Source organism: Anoplopoma fimbria, chromosome 11 (assembly GCF_027596085.1).
Source record: "Anoplopoma fimbria isolate UVic2021 breed Golden Eagle Sablefish chromosome 11, Afim_UVic_2022, whole genome shotgun sequence".
Lineage (NCBI taxonomy): Eukaryota > Metazoa > Chordata > Actinopteri > Perciformes > Anoplopomatidae > Anoplopoma > Anoplopoma fimbria.
Genome location: NC_072459.1, coordinates 17,255,710 through 17,277,746, shown reverse-complemented (window position 1 = coordinate 17,277,746; position 22,037 = coordinate 17,255,710). Strand labels below are relative to the sequence as shown.

The following is a 22,037-nucleotide window of genomic DNA, read 5'->3' as shown; positions in this document are numbered from 1 at the left end:
TAAATTACTGTAGTTTTTTTCCCCTTATGTTGTCACTGTAAGTGAACACTATAAGCATTTTCTACTGGATTGTATTTTATTCATGTATCATTCCTTCCAGAGCCAGTGCTAGTGTCTTAAAGGTTGAGTGTTTTAGTGTTTTAGTCAAGTGGCAGGACCCGGACCAGCTTGGAGCCACATGTTTAATCATGTCTGCCACATTAATAAGTGTGAGCGTGACTGAAAAAACTAATTCCATTTCTGTGTCATATTTTTTGATCAAATATTACAATTCAGGCACCTATGTACAGAGGCTAAAGTCTCCACATCTAATTCGACGAAAATACATCTCTGACAATAGACTGATAGTCAAGCTGACCAGGAACAATTATTTTAATCAGAGATTTATTCCATATGTTGCTGCCGCCTGTTTAGTTTATCCCTTTTGCAGTGATTTCCCCCAAATAACACACCATCCCTGCAGGACAGATGCAGGGGCAGTTAGGCTGGAGATCTGCAATTTGGACCACTACACTAGTCTGTCATAATGAAGTTTACAAGCTGTGAACAACACCATTTCTTGAACTCCAATCTGCAGCGTCTCAGGATAGCACATGATTTGGACATGTAAAGAGATATTTCATTGATTTTCAATCCAGATTTAGCTTTTCTCTCCTTTCTTGATAGGGAGTCTAGCTGTAAAAACAAATGCAGAAAGGATGGACAATGTTTGAGTTGGATTTTATGAAATTGTGTATTCTGGAGGAAGCAGATGGAAATCAACAATTAACTGTTGTTTTTCCTTTTTTTTCCACCACTGATGCAGTATTTGAGTGTCATGGCCCAAAATATCATCTGTTAACTCTATCAAAAACACAAGACAGCGTGATGCATGATAAGTCCATCATCATCATCACCATCTGACGCATTCTGCCTCTTCACCCACCCTTTTGCTATACACACACACACACACACATACACATACACACACACACACACACACACACACACACACACACACACACACACACACACACACACACACACACACACACTCACACACATGCATGCGCACACACGCGCACGAAAGCACGCACAAACTATGATGTTACCCCTCCCTCCTTCGGTGCCGCTAAACTATATAAATCCCCTCTGTCGGAGTTTGAAACCAAGAGAACTGCAGAGCAAAAACTGATCACCAATCCTCGACGGCACAAACAGACCTCTGCTGCTGTGAGAGACCGACTCCTACCTGTAACCTCAAAGTCTTCTCAGAGTAAGTCTTCACACTCCTCACTCTCATTCATGCACTGCTTTAAACACGTGTTCACTCATTTCATGTGAATTTGATTCCAATAAGAAAAAAACCCGTTTTAATTGAGACACAGATATCTATCGTATCATGTCCAAAGTTCTTATTTGAAGTTAAATTGCATTGAAATACATCGAAATGTAGTTTTTATTCAACTTTTGGACATACAATACGTCGAGTACTGACTCCAAAAAGCTCACATACATTGTTACATACACTTTTTTTCAACTGTATTCATTATTATATAGAATACACAGTTTGTCATTTAAAATGTATCTAAAATTAGACACTTTTTAATAACACTAACTCTAATTTTATGCTCAGCCTCGGCCGTTTCTACATTCTATTTTTAGTTTCCCGTTTTAAATGTCCAGTTCATAACTGCGAGTACGTGTTTGTGCATTCAGTTTTTGAACCTGGAATAACTCTTTAATAGGTCTATTGAAGAGTGAGAATGAATGTTAGTGTGCATTAGATAAGATGAAGGGGCAGCAAAACAATTAAGTACCCCTGATGTTCACTATAACTCGACTTAATCTCAAAAACACCTGCAGCTGTATTTCTTAGTGCGTGAGGGTTTTATAAATACAATGAAGAGTTGTATCCACTTTTACACTTAATTCATTGTTTCATGACATAACTCGTTATTCCTAAATAGAATTGAAAATTATTTAATAGTCATTGGAATGAGTTTAGGCAGTTTTGGTGAGCAGTGGCCGGGTTTATTTTACAAACTTTTATAAATGTTTTGTTTTTCTGTGTTTCCTATTTTAGGTTTTTGCATCTACTGAGCATTCAATTCAATTCAATTCAGTTTATTTTGTATAGCCCAGAATCACAAATTACAAATTTGCCTCAGAGGGCTTTACAATCTGTACACATGCGACATCCTCTGTCCTTCCCTCATTGAGCCCAGTCATTGTGTGATTCTCTTTAGGTTTCCTTTTAGGTCATATCTTCTATTTGGAGATATGTCAAATTATGGGTTTTATGCTTACATTAATGACAACAACAACTATAATAATAATAATAGCTTTAAAGCTCACATAAAAGAAAATATATAAATGCCTCATAAAATATTCACAAATTGAGATTAAGTTTCTGCAACATCAGAGTATTATAAAATCTTCTTAAATGTGTAGCATTTACGTCCATTTTATGACAAACATCAAATTCCCTGATGAAGTGTGAAATTAGTTTCCACATCTGGAGTCAATCCATTTTCTTCTTCTTCCTCAGAAACTAAACACTCTGACAATAAGTCATAAGAGGTTTTTTTCCCATGATACATAATAACTTGTTTAGCTCCTCCACACACCTCTATTTACATAACACCATACTAAGCATGAGCAGGCATTCCCTATGAAAACAAATGACACCATTTTCCATCCCTTGCCCCTCAGGAGAGGTTTGATAGCACCAATATTTTTTTCTGCATAGAACAGACAAAGAAAATGTCTTAATCAGCCGTCATGCCTCCTTCACTCTCAGTTTTATTTAGAGTTTTCTGAGGTGTTATGGGATTTATTCAAGCAAAGATCTATAACAAAAGGTGAAATATATTTTGTCGGTTTTTGTTTTTTTAACAAACCTTTTCACAACTTGTTTCATTTTGACTGTTGATATAATGAAAAATAAGAATTTGGCACACCACAATTACCACAATCAACCATAGAAAGAAAAAAAATCTAATTACTAAGGCATTTATTTAAAAAAAAAAAATGGTGTTAATTCAAAACTTTGAATCCTTAACTTTCTTAAGTCCTCTTTATCTTGCTGCCCTGTTACAGATGGCCGTGATGCTGAAACCATGGACAGTGCTGGTGGCCTTAGTGCTGTGTGTGCTGGTGTGTCTGGGAACACTGGCGGACGCCTACCCCCCAAAACCTGAGAACCCTGGTGAAGACGCTCCCCCAGAGGAACTGGCCAAGTACTACACCGCTTTGAGACACTACATCAATCTGATCACCAGGCAGCGGTATGCACACACACATACATACAATACATATACACTGCACAGGTATTTGTGCGGCATAAACCTGCACTCTTTTTGATTGGTCTTGTATTTCTGTATCTTTGACAGCGTAATGACATCATCAGGGTGTAGCTCTCTGGTTGGTTTAGATTAGGGACTGTATATCATATTGGTTATATCCTAATTATATTATTATACTATAATATTTTGGAGAAAGCTAGGCACTCCACAGACTTAATGCTTTTTAGTTTTGATCCTCCAAATATTTTGAATTACTGAATGAAGTAAAATCCAAGTTGAAGGTAGAGTAGCCCATTTTAGATCTCAATTACTAAATTAAATAATATTTTTTACAGTAGCCGCCAATGAACAAATTACAAGTGAAATAAATCAACAAATCGAAGGCAAACAGATCAACTGGAGACACATTGTTTATTTTTGAATAAAGCACTAGTATATATCAATGCGTAAACAGCACAATTAAACTAAAGTTATGGCGAGTCCTCATGAATATAGACGCGGGTATGCATCATCCTTCTCCAAATATTGTCCTCCAAAAAAATTTACCCTTACCCAAACTGATTTTCAGGTGTTAAGCTAATAAAAGTGTAACAGCAGCTCAATTGAATTTGCCTTTTTCACTTCTTCCTATTTGCTCCTTTAGTCCAGATTTGTTTGATTCAAGTCATTAGTAGACTGAGTTGTATGAGTTTCCCCCTCGCACTTAAGCTCCAAGCTCTGTTGACGTGTGAAGCAATCCACCATCCTCCAAACCCCAACCCTTCACCCTCACACGGCAGCTCCGTAGATTAGATTACTGGCCACTCTCCAAAACCTCCAGGCATCCAAATCAACGGGACCAGAGCAATAAAATCGGCACAGATGGACCCAAGAAAGAATCCCAAATTCAGTTAGCGGGGCCTGAGCCGAGGCCTGTTGCTCTCAGGTATTAAAGTCGCTTGTACGGAATTGTCAGATGGTATATCTTTCGATTTGAAGCAGTCTGGCTCAGGAGCTATCTGTTCTTACTCATGAAAGCCAAATAGATCGTTGATATTTAGATACTTGGTTTAAAGAAGACTCATAATCGCCATAAAAAGTAAATTGGTTTAGGTGGAAGACTTTCACATTTCACTGGAGAGTTGCAGATGAAGACATATATGTGGTAAAGGTAACTAATGGTTATATGAAGGTTTGACTGGATCAAATAACGTGCTGGGGAAATGTGATGGCTGTCACAGCTTTAGGCTGTGCACTCCAGATAAAATTGATGGATTGGGCAGACAGGTGGCTTTGGTGCATAATATATACTGCAGTTCATAGCATTGTATGAATGGACACATTTACAGTGCCTTTCCTAAAGACATACAAATCAGATCTGTGGCTACCATTGGGTTCATTTCCTATGTATAGGTTTCTAGAAATTTGGTGTTTTAGCAACGCAGGGGAGTTTATATTCTACAGTTAAATTTTTTAAGCTGATCTTCACCATAATTCAGTATTTCTCCAACAGAATGTCAACAGATTTCACTGACACTTGAAAGTTCAAACCCTTCACGTGATTCAACTTCAACTAACACTTCAACTGTTTTAGCTCCGATTCCACATCTCACAATAAAAAAAGAACAATTATATGAGATTGGATCCTATATTTGCTCCTATAATATTCAGTGTGAGCAAGCACACTTACATTTTCTGAAGATAATTTAGGCATTACTAGTTTCCTAATCGTTTCTATATGAAACAAGGAACTAATTGTAAAGAAATTAGCGACAACGTTCTGATAGTTATAATTGTTATAGTTTCAGTTGAGTTAATAATACTGCTTTGAATTTAGCAGAAAGATGGTCGATAAAATGATGGCCAGGTACTTATTTTATGGAAACTGGGGTAACTTTGTGACTGAGATGTAATGGTAATACAGGAGAAGCACAAACTGTAGTTATGGTTATAAACACATGATGAAGATTACTGCATCGGAAGAGCAAAAGAGAAGCAACGTCAAACTGACCTTTGGTTAGAAAGAGCAAGAAAGACAGTCAGAGTGGAAAGCACATGAACAGAAAAAGCAGATATACAGACTTGGTTGAAGATAGTCAGATGGAGAGAAAGACAATAAGACGGATAGAAAATAAGAGCAGGACCATCCAGGGACACTCAGGGGGACTCAGGGAGATGTATGTGTGCAGATGGGCCATTATGAGAGAGGGAAACATTTTAGATCCTGATGTGCTGCGCTGTGTGACAGCTGAGACACAGTTGTTTGATTGCTTTCCCACAGGGCAACACACTCACACACCTCTCTGTGTGTGTAACGAAGCATAAGATTGGGTGCTGTGGGCATAGTGGGAGGTGGAACAGGTGGTTAATGGCAAAGCAGAGGAACTGCAGGCTGCGCTGCAGGGGTTGTGTTGAAAAGCGCTGTTTCAAGCGCACACACACATAAGGAAGTAAACTTTGTGTTAAACGGCTCTGTGGTTTTACATTTGCAGCTCTCTTGATTTCCTTATCATGACAATGATAAGACTCATCCCGATCAGCATTAGAATGCACAGACATTGCATGCACAGTCGGAATCGGACTGTGAAATTAAAGCATAAGGATCAAAGGGAGGGCAGTTAAACCAATATAGCGGACACAGACAATGGACAAAGAGAAATGAGAAGGCGAAAAGACATATTGTCTTGAACAATTCAAACTATAAAACATCCTCTCTTAATTTTAAACTGTGGCCTACTGCGATCACTAAAACTAAAGGTTTAAAATAAAAGTAGTGGTGTCCTGTTTGAGACCAAAAGCAATATGTTATGGGAAAACAGGTCTTGGTTTTGAAAAAGTGTGCTGCTTTCATTTATCTCAACCAAAGACACGTTTGCTTAAAGGGGAACTTTACACATGAAAGGCCAGTATATTACTCATGAGGAGTACTACTCAGCTTGTGATAGCTCAAAAAATTCTAAGTAAAACAAAGCCTCCTACTTCAATTTTACACAGTCATCACTGAAAGCATGTTCACCTCATCCAGCAGCATAGGTCTGCTTCGACTCGAGCGGAGAAGTATACAAGAACAAACTCAGCCGAACAGCTTTTGTTTTAGCTCGTTTGTAAGAATTGTTATTAGCCAAGCTAGTGCGCTTTGCTTGGGAAACATAGCAACGGTGGATGAGACTGCAGACAGAGCTGGTTGAAATAGGTATCACTGTCGTTTACATGTTCAGGCTTGTTGAACTGATGTATTGATAAAGTATTGGCTTTTTACTCGCAATTGCTTTGTTACTTTTATTAGCATGGTTTTCGGCAACTCAAGTTATCTTTACTTGAGTGTCTACACTGCAGCCTCTCTACTCCCTAATTTCCCTTTCATGTTTGTATGTGTGTGTAATTAGAGGAGCTAAGCCCCAACAGAGACAGCACGGGAGATGCACGCTCCAGCTTGATGTTAAATTACACTTAAACATCAAAAGGCACTGATAAAAGAACGGTTAATATCGGAAATTTGTCAATACTCCGAAGATTAATAATTAAGCATCAGGGCCTATTTATTTCCAGGTTCTGGTACACAACTCTTCCTTGAGGTAATGTATAAAACCCATAAGGTTCTCTCTAGAGCCAGTGTTTGGTTTGTCCTTTCTTGGCTGCTGTAGACAACAAGGCGAACATGGAAGAGGACCCGCTTCCTATGTATATATATACGGCTCTTTCTAAGCAAACAAAACACAACAATTCTGTGTCAGGTCAGTATACAAACTTTTTTGAAAATCCATTGAACAGATGTTGCGATATTTCCCTGGATAAGTGAAACTGACCTGTTGGTGGCTCTAGATGAAAAGTCAGGGGTCATCAACGTTAGTTGGATTCATCTTCTGGTCATAATTGATATCCGTACCAAATTGCACAATTTTCTAACCAAATGTGTGGCTTGGCTAAAAACTGCACTCCTTATCCCTCTCCCAGGTATGGAAAGCGTTCAGCTCAGGAGGATGTGGTTGCAGAGCTCCTGTTTGGTGGTGGCAGCAACAGGGACCAGAGATCAAGGTCAAGACCTTCACACATCTACGCCAAAGGAGTCATGAGATCTGTAACGAATCCATATAAATGTTCATGATTTATACAAGCACTTACACACACTTTCTTGTGTTCTCCCACAGATACGATGACTCGTACATCTGGTGACTCCTCCACTCTTCTCCCTAATCATGGAGCATTCCCTCTGGGTGCATCCCACAATTCACCTGGAGGGGCCGACATGTGCCTCTCCGCTCTGACCCCTGAAATCGACCCTGAACTGAAGTCCATCACTGACCAGAACACAAGCTCTCTTTGTCTCTCTTGTCACATGTCTCACATCCCTCTCATTGCAACACAATTGTACATCATGTATTATTTAAATATATATATGGGATCAGAGCTATTAATCAGAAGGTGGAACTATGTCTGTGTGTTAGCATTATTGTCCCTCTACTGTCCAACACTGTTAAGAGGAGGAAATACTTGTTTTACTGTTGCTCCTGTAAAAGTAACAGAATAAATGAATAAAAACTTTTGTGTGAATCAAATTTGCTGTAAGTGTGTAGAGTGTCCTAATCTTCTGTCATAGTCTGAAATTCAGATTTCACAGCAGTTTTTGCACTGTAGACATAACAACAAAGGCAATTCATTTATTAAATGATAAGTATGGTGTCATTTTAAATTATTATTTTTGTGAACAAAACCCACCAAAAGACAAATTAAATAATAGGTCACACTATCTCAAAAACTTAATAGCAACCCCGGGATTGAGATTTAATTGTAAAATATCCATTTTTGAAGTTGGGTGCGTCTTAAATTGAATTATAATATTAAAATATGTTACTTAACTGGGTCCTGCAGCTGAAGCTGCAGGAGTGCTTGATGTGTTTATGATTAATTTAGTTATTATCGTTAAATATTTTGATATCTTGGGCCCTTCTATGTCGAATACACATGTTCTCCCTGTGTTAGCAGGGTCAGGTTTTATTCGAGTTATCTGGCTTCTTCCCACAGTCCAAGGTCAGCAGGTGATGTCAATTGCTGGTAAATGTGTTTGTGATGTGAGTGTGAATGGTTGTCAGTCTTTATGTGTCAGTCCTGTGATGACTTGGTGAACTACCGAGGTTGTACCCTGCCTCTCGCCAGAATTCAGCTGGGATCGTCTGTAAGATTGAATTTTTATATGGCCTGTCTGTGATATGGATGCTCCATTTTATCCAGCACAAATCCCAAATAATCTACAGTATTTTATTTTTTTCTTTGGTTTGTTTGGGTAATACTATGGCAAATACCAGGAGGAAAATGTCAAAGAAAACACAAATATACCTTGAGATGTATTTACACATTATCACCCTCATATTTTGCGCCATTAGAATAGAATAGAACCCCATGTCACCAACAAGTACCCTAGTGGTATCCTGTTGTTCGCAATATATTACTCCCTTATTACCATGTTTAACTGAGCTGTAACTTGAAGTAACACCCATGACAAATCACCACAGCTGAAACAGAAGTTGACTTAATTCAAGTGTAATACTCAAATCTCTCCACTGCCTGCTACTGTTGCACTGATTTCAAATAAGTATGTATACTATGTATACTGCTACGGCATCCTTCCAACTGAGCTGCCTGGGAACTTTCGATCATCATGGCCATTTTTTTCACTGACAACATTGAGTTTTTATTCAGACCAAATGTTGTAAGAAACTTTGGACTTTTATTTTAGAACAAACCTGTCACAAGGGATTTTTTGGCTTAGGAAGTAACAAAGAGATCAAACTGCTCAATAAGAGGAAATGTAAATGCCTCAGCTCCCATAATACTAAATATAAATCTACCTCATCGATAGGTGTCAATACCCAAGGAGTTTGTAGAATTTAACCGGAAATAGACCCATGTCGAATCTGCCTGCAAAATTTAGTTGACATATGTAAGATGTTAAACTCCCACCTAGTGCCTACTTCATAGTGCATACCGTGTGATTAAGGTTTAAAGTCTCATACAAGGTTCATCTCATGACAACAATAACAGTTTAACTTTATCTTTTTAATGAAACTTCATATGCTAGTAGATCGCTAAAGTGTTTTATTCTGAAATTTTCTCGGAAGTTATATGCATGTTTCTTCTGTCACTGACACAACAATACTCTTTGACGCATGGCTGTGTGTCTTGACGGTAAAGAGGAAAGCCAGACGACAACAAGACGCGCACGAGACATCACAACCCGTTCAGCGCGAAGACCGTCTCATTGTGTTAAAAGGTAGGTTAAACTACAATGTATTCAACACAAACATGGCGGCTTTATTCATTTGTTACTGTTATTGTTGATCTTCTCCTCCCATTGAGGCTCATTTAACGTTACTGTGAGAGATCAGTTACCGTTACGCACTGGACTGTCTCAACGATGGTGCGTGGTGCGAGCGAGAGTGTTTGTAATAGAACGCTAGGAGTATTAATATAGCCAAAATGTGTATTGTTAGCATTTATTTTGTTATTCGGGCAGCCTTTGTTTATGTGTGTGTGTGTGTGTGTGTGTGTGTGTGTGTGTGTGTGTGTGTGTGTGTGTGTGTGTGTGTGTGTGTGTGTGTGCCATACTTTGTTATATGTGACCCCTGGGACTAATTAGAAGACACTGCGTGTGTGCTGACCGTATTGTGCCTGTAAGTTGTGTGTATAGCTATCAGGTGAGGCAAACATGCTAATCATACATACATTGACATTTAAAAAGGTTTAACAAAGAGAGGAGCCGATGAAACGTAGCCACAAACAGTACTGATGGGGATCGGGTGACGTCAAAAACAAATTGTGACCACGCACTTCACACCCTTTACCCACTCAGACACAGACACACACTCTACATAACGATTGTTATGTTGTAAAAAAAAATGACAGAAACAATTTGGTGGGAAATATCATTGTATCTTTAATATAAAACTAATTGTTTCCCTGCACTGATGGTAACAACACAGTTGTTTGTGAAACATTGCTAGATGTACAATGTAGGTAATGGTGTGTGTGTGTGTGTGTGTGTGTGTGTGTGTGTGTGCGTGTGCGTGCGCGCGCCCACCTGGGAAAATGAGTCTCTTTACATATTGGAGCATCTGAGCAGATGGATGATGGTGGGGGATGGAGGGAGGAGGGGCAGTGACCCGGGGGATAAATTAGGGAGTAATGGAGGGGAGGATAGAGGTAGAAGAAAAGGAAGGAGGGAATATCTTTCAATTGGAGAGCGTGACAGATTTTGTAATGCAGCCTGCCAAAACTCCTGTCCTCACACTCAGCAGAGACATTTGTATTACCCAGTTATGAAATACCTTAAGTTATCTCTTAAGGGTTCAATTTAAATCTGTAAAATAATTTGATGCCCAATATTATAATTATCAGCTTTTTATTGGTAAATTTCATGTACATACATATACACATGAAAATTACCTTCTGCATTTAACCCATCCCTGAGGAGCAGGGGGCTGCTAAGAAGCGCCCGAGGGGCAACTAGGGGTTAAGTGTCTTCCTCAAGGACACCCCGGCATGTGGACTGTAATGTGGCCAGGGTTTGTACCGGCCACCTTGCAAGTTAGAGGACGAGCCAAAACCCCATAAGCCACAGCCCAAAGGATGAGGTCCCACGAGATAAGAACTCGGTTCACTGGATTCAAAGTCCAGAGTGCGAACCATCACACCAAGCTTATTATAAGATAATATAGATATATATATTATGATCTTGTATTATAATAAAATAAATCTTGCCAAATAAAATAAGGCCACATTACTGTTAAATAGTACAAGAGGTAGGCCATTTGCATTTTTCGTCTAGTTCCCTTCTCTTGTCCTATGTCTACAACTGAATTGTACCTGAATTGTACCTAGAATTACTACAGTTTCCCACCACACTTACTGCATTTAATCATTGAAAAAGATAGTGATAGTACTAGTGGGTAATTTTTCACATATCCTGATTTACATCTAGTCATCCCTCCATTGTCTTCTCCTCATCTTTACAGGTTTTCTTTTGACTCCATCTCCTCTTCCACCCTCCTGCTTTTGCCCGGGGTGTTGTGTAATGTGTACTCTAGCGTAAGCAACAATGGAAGTGTGTGTGAAGGCAAAACTGAAGGAGGGCAGGTTTCCATGGCAGCCACGAGCTTTAGCATCAGCTTTGTCAAATAGATAGATAGACAGACAGGCCATTAGAAAGATTGCACTAAAAATGTACAAGGAGATGGGTTTTCATATATAGTTGAATGGTCGGTGTTCCTTCTTTGTTCCCTCTCAATTTCCCCAAATTGCCATTGTATTGTTACTGTTGTCATGGCAATGAATAGATTAGTTACGCCCACATTCCCCTCCCCTCTCTCCACATCTCTCTCTCTTGCTCTTTCATTATGAATGCTCAATTCCAGGAAAACAGCCGGGGCTCCGCCCTCCATGAGCGGTGGCACTGCCTGCTGTACATGGGTGAATGTGTGGTGTGTGTGTTTATTATGCCATGTTGTGGGGGGAAAGGAGCACTTTAAAACTGCTCCTCATCAGTAATACAAACTGGCATGCACACACACTGCTGCCTGTTGCTGGCTGCAGCTTTGTATGTACAGCACAGACATGAGAGTGGTGTTGAATGTTGAACCATTCCTTTAACTTCTATTAACAAATATCTTGCTTAAAGTGGCCCTATTATGCTTTTCCACTTTCCCCCTCTCCTTTAGTGTGTAATATATATTTGTGTACATGTAAAAGGTCCGTAGAGTGTAAAACCTGAAGTCCACGGCTAAAAGGAGTTACCCACCCCCTCAGAAGCTCCTGAGCTGCCTGAAACGGCTCATTTGAATTATCTCCTTCATTTCCGTAACTTTATGAGGTCACAATGTTACGGAAGTGACGTAAAACTCCTTCTGGCTAGTTTGGCCCTCAAACAACAAAGGAGAGAGACGGAACTGAAGCTCCGGTAGAAGAGTTTTTTGAAATGTGAAACGTTGACCAATCACAACAGAGTGGGCTAGCTGACCAATCAGAGCAGACTTTGTTTTCTGGAGGGAGGAGCAAGCACTACAACGGAGCATTTCAGAGAGAGTGTGAGAAGAGGTGCTGCAGGACAGCCAGGATGAGAAACACAAGGCGCATTAACGCATGTAAAAAAAATATGCACCCGGAAAATAGCATAATAGCATAACTGTGTTCCCTTTAACAGTGGAGTTATTTTTTTTGTTTTGTTACTGTTGAGTGCTTTTGCTGCATTGGAGCAGTGTGAGGGTTAAGTGTCTTGCTTAAGGGCACGTCAATAGTTCACGGAAGGGTCAGTGTTTCTTTTCTCCCTTTCACTCAATAAGAAAGCAAATAAGCATTTACTTAAATGTCAAACTGTTCCTTTAATTTCACCCAAAGAACACAGACTTAAAAGGTTTGGTTATGTTGCAGCCACGCTCTGACTTAATATAGTCACTATAGTGTTTATATTTCCAAGATGTCACCTGATAAAACTAAAAACTTAACTTTACTGTAGTAGATGGACTATTGTATCCCCTCTCTTTCTCTGTCTCTGTCACTCTTTATTTTCTTTCTTTCTCAGATTGACTGAAGCTATACCATGCCTGTGGCCTCCACCAGGACAGAGCCTGGTGAGACCAGACACCTTTGTCCTTATTAATTCCAATGACTTCTTTGTTTATTACCCCCCCCCCCCCCCACACACACACACACACACCCACAACCCCAACACATAGCAATTTTACACATGGATTGTTTTAGTTGTCTACACATTGTTTGTTTGTCAAGTTTCTTAATGTTGTTGACATTATAAAATATTACAACAGACAATCAAATCTTCTTCTGAAAACTTCAGAAGGAGCTATAAATGTAAAGAAAAATGATATTTGTCATGTTATGATTTGAGCATATTTATTTATGCTAATGGTAAGCCCTCTGAGGGTTTTGGGACAATATGTGTCATTGTTAGTTGAAGTCCAATAATGAATATACATTCCCATGTATTATGTTTTTTTTTTCAAATGCTAACACATTAAATTACACATAAAGTATAATTATTAAAATTGACTGTATGAAATAATTGTTATTCATGTTTTTTTTTGTTGCCATTTCTTGTCGCCACAGGCTGTGATTATGTTCTATATTCTATTTGGAATATGTTCTGTTCCGATATTCGGATCGAAATGCACTCTTACACTATAGACTATATTATTAGTGTTTATGAACCCTGCCGTGCCATACCCTGACACAATTGGGTTTTTATGAATTATTGTATATTTTTGAACAGTAAAGTGTTTCATTTTGCAAAAGATTGTGAGTGTTTCGCTAAGTGTGTGTGGTTGTATGAATTGTGTGAAGTCCCATTTTTTCCCCTTGTTTCTCCCTCTCTGTGTGTTTGTTTGTGTGTGTGTTATAGTGTCCCAGATGTTGGACGCGATGAGCGACAGCACCACCAGCTCCACCACAGCAAAAGACCTGGACCTCATCTTCCTCAAAGGCATCATGGAGAGCCCTTTGGTGTGGTACACACACACACACACACACACACACACACACACACACACACACACACACACACACACACACACACACACACACACACACACACACACACACACACACACACACACACAAATACACACTTTAAATTATATCAATAATTAAAATAGACTTACCAGTGTGTGTCAGTGGGTCTGTTTGTGTCCACAAACATGTAAATCTAAGTTTCTGTCAAGATGTTGTGCTTATGTGTATCTATTTCATATATATATGTGTTTCTTTGTTTGTTAGGAGCAAGATGAGAGCCAGAAGGAGCCGCGTCTGTCGCCAGTGAGGGAGAACAACGTGGAGCTCCTGCAGGAGATCCTCAGTGACCTGGACCCCTTCACACACCACTCCGACACTGTCGCTGAGCTCACCCGCATACTGACACAGCCTCACTTCCAGGTGTGACACAGGCATATACATGGAAAAAAGTTGAAAAAAGATTTGTATCATTTTTTTATGTATCAGGAAACCAAAACGTAATATTAGTTGTTGAATCTGACAATAAAATGTTTTTTGTTATCATTTGCACACAGGAAAGACCTGACCCTTTTGTCTTCACACAGTTAAAAGAACAAATATTGTGATGTACGTACATCTAACATTGAGTTTCTACCTTTCTGGCTGTCAGTCTCTACTGGAGACTCACGATTCAGTGGCGTCCCAGGCATGCGACAGCCCACCCCCGAGCCCATGTGATTTTGTGGATCATGAGCAGGAAGAAGGCCACACACACAACCTGCCCCCACAACCTGACGCAATTCGCATGGTGGGCATACGCAAGGTGGCGGGGGAGCACCTGGTAGGTTAGATTAAAGCTTAAACAGAATTGACACAGCTCAGTTCATTCCATGTTGGTTTGCATTGCTCCTACCCCTCTTAATGTTTGTTATAAAGCACTTTTATTGTCATTGATGATAGAAACAGCAGCCTACATTATTGTGTTTCAGGGTGTAACATTCAAAGTGGAGGGTGGTGAGCTGATTATAGCCCGCATCCTCCATGGAGGGATGATAGACCAGCAAGGACTGCTGCATGTTGGAGACATCATCAAAGAGGTGAGGTAGACCATTATGTAGGGTTGACTTCTAATGACCCCTTCCATTCTTTTTATTGCTGCTGCTGTTTGATTTTTAATTTTGATCTCTTAATGTCTCTTAAACGAAAAGCTCCATTTTGGGGGGGGAAAAAAGGCTTATTTACTTTTTTAATTTGTTAAATGAGGAGATCGATACCACTCTTATGTCTATATGACAAATATGAAGCTACTGCCAGCAGCCAGTTGAGCACAAAAGCACTGGAAAGTGGGGAAATGACTAGGGAAAACAGCATGGCTCTGTCAAAAGGTAAATATGTAAATATTATCCTTATCTGATCTTAACAGTAGAGTTCCTCAAGGCTGGGTCCTCTTTTAGCCCTTGTGATATTTGTGAACGGCTTGGTTAGTACTGTCATCTTCCATTACAGATCCCCTCATGTGGTTATTAATGCATCAGTCCAGAAACTTTCTGTTATCCAATGTGCTGGCAGGTGAATGGACGAGAGGTGGGCCGGGATGCCAGGGTGCTGCAGGAGGAGCTGCAAGCAGCCAGTGGAAGTGTAGTTCTGAAGATACTGCCCAGCTACCATGAAGCCATACAACCAAGTCAGGTGACAAAGCACTACACAGAGTGGACACATGTGGTCATAGTACCGGTCATATGTGTTTCTGATGACTGTGGAGTCTGAAATGGCCAGATATAATAAACGCAGGGCTCAAGATTAACAACACAGTGAACTCACTATGGATCGATACGTCCAGCGGAAGCACCCTCATTTTTCCCTGATAATGCTACATTGTAAACAACAAATCTGTGTTGAAAAAGGCAGGCGAGCTAGTTAACGTTAGCCGTTTGCAGCTGGTGTGCTGCACAGTGCTGCTTGGCTAAATAACAAAGCTGACAGCTAATGTTAACAGAGATAATATGGAGTTAAATTGTGATGCAGTCAATCTCTGTTCAGTAAAACTTAGTATTATGTGAAGGTTAATCGTAAAATCATCGTGATGTGTTCAATGTAATCTTGAAAAATGTAGTTAATGTTGAAAATTTTTGTTTTTGGTGAGAAAGTTGAAAAATTCCAGTAGATTGAAGGAGATGTTTTCAAACCAGTATACTGAAACATAGACATTAGAAAGGGAAATATGACCTGTTTAACTTCCTCACACTAGCTATAAGCAATATTTTCTTTGATTAATGGCATTAGTAGTTCTACTTATGTTTTATGACATAATTAGAACTATTAATCCCATTAAACAAAGCAAATATTTAGATTAAAATATGATCAATAACAATACATAAGCAGTTTGCATACAGAGTTTTCAGAGTAAAGGAGGAAACACTTACGACTTAGCGAAGCACCTCAAATCCAGATGTATTAAATGTATTCAAAGTTAATGATTTTCCATTCATGTTAATGTTACATTAACAACATATCCAAAGTGTATAGTGTTTTATGTGTTTTTCTTACCATGTAGGATTGGATATTGAGAATCATGGAATTCCATTGGTATTGGTATGGACTACTACATCTCTGGTATCTGTATCTGTTTTTCCAGCTGTTCTTTAAGTGTCACTATGACTACGACCCGGCCAACGACAACCTGATTCCCTGTAAGGAGGCGGGCTTAAGGTTTGAGACAGGAGACATCCTGCAGATAGTGAACCAGGATGACGTCAACTGGTGGCAGGTGGAGTAAAAAAACTAGTACAAATTTTCATTTTTTTGTGTTCTGCTGATTCTACAGCAGGCAGGCAGACAGCTGTTATAATTCAGGTTTTCTTTAGATTAATATGTAATAAAACCACAGGACCTTTAGTGTGAGGTTTTTTTTTATGAATATATATTTAAATGTGGGTGTGTATGTGTTATACAGGCCCGTCATGTAGAGGGTGGCAGCGCGGGACTGATCCCCAGTCAGATGCTGGAGGAGAAGAGGAAAGCGTTTGTCAAGAGAGATGTGGAACTGGCACCAGCAGGTTTGTGGACAGAAAGAATAATGAGAACAAAGATTAATAGTGATGATCAGTAAAATAACAATTATTATAAGTGACACATGAAAAGCCCTTAACAGCTTTAAGTGGGTTTTAGGTCAAATGCGGTCTACTTGAGAGTTGATGGGTTGCCTCTGTATTTAGCAACTGTCTATGTTCTATTACTGTTATAGCTTTCTTGTTGTAAATTGTGTTTTGCTGTTTCACAATGCCATCTAGTGGTTAATGCCATGTAATTGAAATGTCATGTAGCGATGAGAGGAGCGTTAATAAACTCAACCCTTCCTAAATTTCAAAATCCCCCAAACTCTAAAAGTTCCTGCTACGCAGCGACTGAATTCTGAGAATTATAAAACTAATAGTAGTACAAACTACTTGGCTGTAGAGCAGTAATTCCCAAATACTTAATTTTTTTGCAGTACACCTTTAAGCCAAAAGAGGGGGCCTGAATGTTCATGTTGTTCTGATAATGTCAGTCTACTTATACCATTATATTTAATATAAAAGGCAAACATTCTGTCTGTTTTACTGATAAAAGGGAAAAAAGATTTGGTTTACCTAGTTTATCTATTCAAGATATCAAAGGTGTCGTGGTTTTCTCACAATTCATAAATAAGGCCTATTGTGAAATGGGTGGCAATGGTTTGTCATTTCTTAAAAGTGGGTCTCCAGAAAAAAGTTAAGTAGCCAAGCCCAGAGATGTGGGAGTCATGTTTTTCCAGTTTATCTTGGCAATAATAGCCACCACCGTTGAAGGGGAAAGTGAGATCAGATGATTGATACCACTTTCTCGATCGGGTCCACTAACTTTCTACTAGTACTTCTACTGGTAACTGCGTAAATTGTCCCAACCAAGAAATGGTTTGGCACATAACCCCCAGTGAATTAGCCAGTGAATGGGAGGCATGACTGATGGCAATCAGATAATGTCTGACTAATTCCATGCCCAATTTATGACAGGAAATCTTTGTACTGGTGCTGGAGGGAAGAAGAAGAAGAAAATGATGTACGTGACGACCAAAAATGCAGGTAACAAAGCTTTAATATGTGGTATTATTTGTTTGGCCATGTAGTTAAATGTTGTCCTTACATATAGTCAGTACTGTTACAGTTTTCCTCTGTGAAACAGTGAAACCTCTTCCTTCTGCCCTTTTTCCTCTCTTTTCCCAACTCATCTACTTTTCTTTACTTCGTTCTTTCCCTTTATCCTACTTTCCATCCTTTCAACCTTTTCTCTCTTTCTTCCTCTCTCAGAGTTTGACAGACATGAGATATTGCTCTACGAGGAGGTGGCCAAGGTCCCGCCTTTCAAGAGGAAAACTCTAATTTTGATTGGGGCCCAGGGTGTGGGACGACGGAGACTAAAGAACAAGCTACTACTGAGGGATCCACTTCTCTTTGGCACCACCATTCCATGTATGAAATTTATGTTTTCAAGTCTTACTAGGCACATAAAGATGTAATCCTTAGATTTCTGACTAGCTTAATTAGGAGCAGGAACAAGCTGATGGAGGTATTTCTGACAGAAAACTATTTAAACAAACTAAAGCTTCTTAAGGGAAACCAAAAGGGGAGGGGGAAGCATGTGTGTGCCTACGTGACTGTGTTTTTGTGTCTGTCCAGATACCTCCAGAAAGCCCAAAAAGGAAGATCGCGATAGTCGGATGTACGCCTTCACCAGCCGCAGCAAGATGGAGGCCGACATCAAGAACGGGCGTTATCTTGAACATGGAGAGTACGACGGTAACCTGTATGGAATCAAGATAGATTCCATACACGAGGTGGTTGAGGCCGGACGCCTCTGCATACTGGACGCCAACCCTCAGGTACACTTATGAACCACAACAAACATAACCTAACACCCCGTTTTAGCATGAAAATGCTCCTTACATCATTCAAACAATACATACGTTCAAAGCCAGACTCAAACATCCTCTGCAATTACACCACAACCATTGACACCACCCACTTTACAGCTCCGTCAGATCGTTGCTCCAATGGTCCTTAAACCGGATTCAAATCCGGTTAGGATTTTCAAACTCTTTTAGTTATAGCCCTGCTTAAGTTGTTAGTAAGTAAACAGTATAGTGTCACTTACCATCATTAGTGGTTTGATTCACTAGTATGGAGATGCCGGTGGATAAATTAGTCTACCACTTTATTTACCTTTGATGAATAGTTTGTCTGTGCTTCATGGGCTTCATTAAATAGAATGTGAATTGTGTGGTCAATTTAGTAAGTACAAGACCATTTCCATATGAAGTACTTATAGTGTACTGGTAAGCTAACAGTTGCCTTTTTACAAATCTATCAGTTACAGAACGCCATTAACATTCATTAAATTTGCTTTCTGTTCAACTCATTTAGTCCATTATTCAACTCTCTTTTAGCTTTGATTTAGATGTTTACCAACTCGTGAGCGAAATACCTGCCTCTGTAGCTGCTAAATGCTCCGCTATGTTCATCCAGCTAATCTCAAATTGTGTCTGTCTGCCGTCTTGTGCTGAGCAGGGAGCGCACAGTGCATTCTTAGAGCTTTTTCACTGAAGCAGCTGCCTGCTGTGGCGAAATGAGAGGGAACAGTAAAATGGCCATGAAACCAAAACCTTTGGCTCAAGAAGGTTTAATGCTGGGGGCTAAGGGGAACTGTGGTGTTGGTTGATCGTTAACAAGTGACTCCATTCACATAACACAAACTCGTGATCCTTTTTTAGAGCAGCTTGGGGGAGCCTAATTTTTGATTCTAAAGTAAAAATTCACTTCCCAAAGTCTGATAAGTGTTCACAAAGAAATCTGAAGTTAGGTAACTCGTAGTGAGTAGAGTGTTTTGTATCTGTAAATCTCTATCTTTCCGGTAATTTACTGCTCGTATATCATCATATGTGCATCAACTTAGCATTTTTCAATAAAAATATATTAGTGAATCTCCACCTAGATTGTTTTACTGTGCTGTTTCCAATTTTTCTTTAACTTCTCAATTGGCTTAATAAAATTAACAATCCTTAAATTAATTAGCAAATCGTCAATTTAGCATTTTTAAATGGATATGTATATGTCAAAATCTTAACCAATTTGTATGGACCATTTTGAGACTTTTACCGTGCCGTTGTGCGTCTCACAAAATATACAAACAGGAAAAACATGAGTCTGTAAAAGAAATATAACCCCAAATTGCTCCAGCAGGCTGTTCCTGTTTTGTATGAATGGGTATGATTGATTAGTTAGTCCTGATGTGCTGCAGTATGGCTTACTTGTCATGTACCCATGACAGCCCCCTCATTTGCATAATGAGGAAGAAAAAATGCATTAAGAAATGTAAAAAAGAAGATAATGCATAAAGAAATAAGTACATTTAAAGATGAGATGATGATTAGAAATAGATAAATAATTTAAACAATATAGTTAATTAATACACAGTTAAATGAATAAAGAAGCAAATTAAAACAGAAGTCAATTTATGTCATATTTGATCAAAAAAAAGTAATTCCTGCATTTATTTTAAATATTATGTTTGGTACATTTAATGGCAAATTATTTACTAATAGAGTTATTTATTTATTTGCTATTTATAAATGATATTGTCAGCTTCCATCCTCCATAGTAGGAGAGGATGGACACTCTCTAAGACACTAATTCAAATCAAAATGTGTTTGTGTGTTCATGTTGTATTCTAGTCTCTCAAAGTGCTGAGGACCTCAGAGTTCTTGCCCTATGTGGTGTTCCTTCAGTCTCCAGACTTTGAGGTTCTCAAGGCAATGAACCACTCAGCTGTAGAGGCAGGGGTGGTTCCTAAGACACTGACGGTAAGAAACAATTGTGGTAGGATCATACTCATGTAGAGAAAACTTTTCTTTTTCATCTGAGGAAGCAGCATAGAACTCAATATAAACTGCAAATAGTTCGAAGAAGAAATTCTAGGATTATAATAACAATCCAATAAAACATGCAAAACCAAGTCACGTGTTTTCCATTTCAGGATGAAGAACTGCAGAGGACGTGCGATGAGAGCATAAAAATGCAGGCGGCCTTCGGTCACTACTTTGACCTCAGCATCATCAACGACAATTTGGACGAGACCTACCGCACCGTCAAGGCCGCCCTGGAAACGGTTTCTAAAAACCCCCAGTGGGTCCCGGTCACCTGGGTTTTCTAGAAAGAGGCTGTAAAGAGCAGAGGAGGGAGGGAGCGTAAGATCACTGAAAATATGCCACTCTGTAAGTAATGGAAGTTCTTATTTAGATTTCCTAAAGTCTCCAAAGAGATTAAATTTGACCCTAGCGATAGCCTAACAACAGAAAAACATTTTCTTGCTAAAGTAGCTGCTTTGCAGATAAATCACAGGATATTTTCTTGAAAGTGTGTGAATAAGACGTCCATTATTTAATTTGCGTTATATTTTTCTGTGCCGGGAGGACAGGAATGGGGGAATAGAAAGAAACAAGAATGAGTAGGAAAAGGAGGGCAGAGAAAAAGACGAATGTAGTTGTGAATGTCAAAAATTCACAGATTTTACCTGGACACATCAAGGACTGTGTTTGTCTGTGTCCCTGTTTGTGCATGTTCTTTAGAGCCAAGACTTTTGTAAGTTTTTTAATTATTTGCATTGTGTTATTAGTGATGATCATCAGCAGACTTTGTCGTTGTTTACATATCATGATCCAAGAGATCGATACTGGTGGTTGAACTTAATCCCCAAGCTATGAGGGCTAATAGCAAAATCTAGAAAAAAGACCACATATCTTATCTTGTTAAATTTGTTTGCCTGGCTGTCCAAAAACCCAAAACTCTTGAATTTACATATTGCATGAAATGGAAAAGGTCAGCGATTTCTATTACTGTCATTAATACATTTTTATGATTAATTATTTTAAGTGGCAATCCTCAAGATTTTAGTCCTCTGTGAGCACCGTGATCTTTGCATTACCTCATTCAGCAATAGATAAGGACCTAAAGCTATACAATGTAGGATTTGTATTAAAAACATCGTATAGATTCAAACAAAAGTGGTCCCTTTCAAGAAGTGTGTGCTTGTGTCTGTATCTACAGAGACCCTAGCCTCTGCCTATATTATTATTTTCTGGGCGTCAGCCTTTTTGCCACTGGGTGTGCAGACCTCACGCATGTGCAAGCAAACAGAGGGAGCTACAAAAATGACGGACACAGCCCGGAAAAAAGGTAAATATAGCAAAGCAAGCGGGCAAAGCTT

General features: G+C 39.2%; 2 protein-coding genes across 2 annotated transcripts; both read left to right on the top strand.

Moving 5' to 3' along the window:
- The first annotated feature begins 1,164 nt into the window (after window positions 1-1,164).
- Window positions 1,165-7,540, top strand: pyya (peptide YYa). The gene is made up of 4 exons (XM_054607595.1): window positions 1,165-1,255; window positions 3,082-3,269; window positions 7,221-7,301; window positions 7,415-7,540. Exons 2-4 carry the CDS (start codon window positions 3,082-3,084, stop codon window positions 7,437-7,439), a joined length of 294 nt encoding a protein of 97 aa, XP_054463570.1. The 5' UTR covers window positions 1,165-1,255; the 3' UTR covers window positions 7,440-7,540.
- Window positions 7,541-9,433: 1,893 nt separating this feature from the next.
- mpp2a (MAGUK p55 scaffold protein 2a) lies at window positions 9,434-20,984 on the top strand. The gene is made up of 14 exons (XM_054607576.1): window positions 9,434-9,534; window positions 12,838-12,886; window positions 13,672-13,772; window positions 14,046-14,201; window positions 14,431-14,601; window positions 14,750-14,857; window positions 15,330-15,449; window positions 16,396-16,527; window positions 16,714-16,816; window positions 17,792-17,860; window positions 18,086-18,247; window positions 18,455-18,657; window positions 20,506-20,634; window positions 20,808-20,984. The coding sequence occupies exons 2-14, from the start codon at window positions 12,856-12,858 to the stop codon at window positions 20,982-20,984; spliced, it is 1,662 nt and encodes a 553-aa protein (XP_054463551.1). The 5' UTR covers window positions 9,434-9,534; window positions 12,838-12,855.
- The last annotated feature ends 1,053 nt before the right edge of the window (window positions 20,985-22,037 follow it).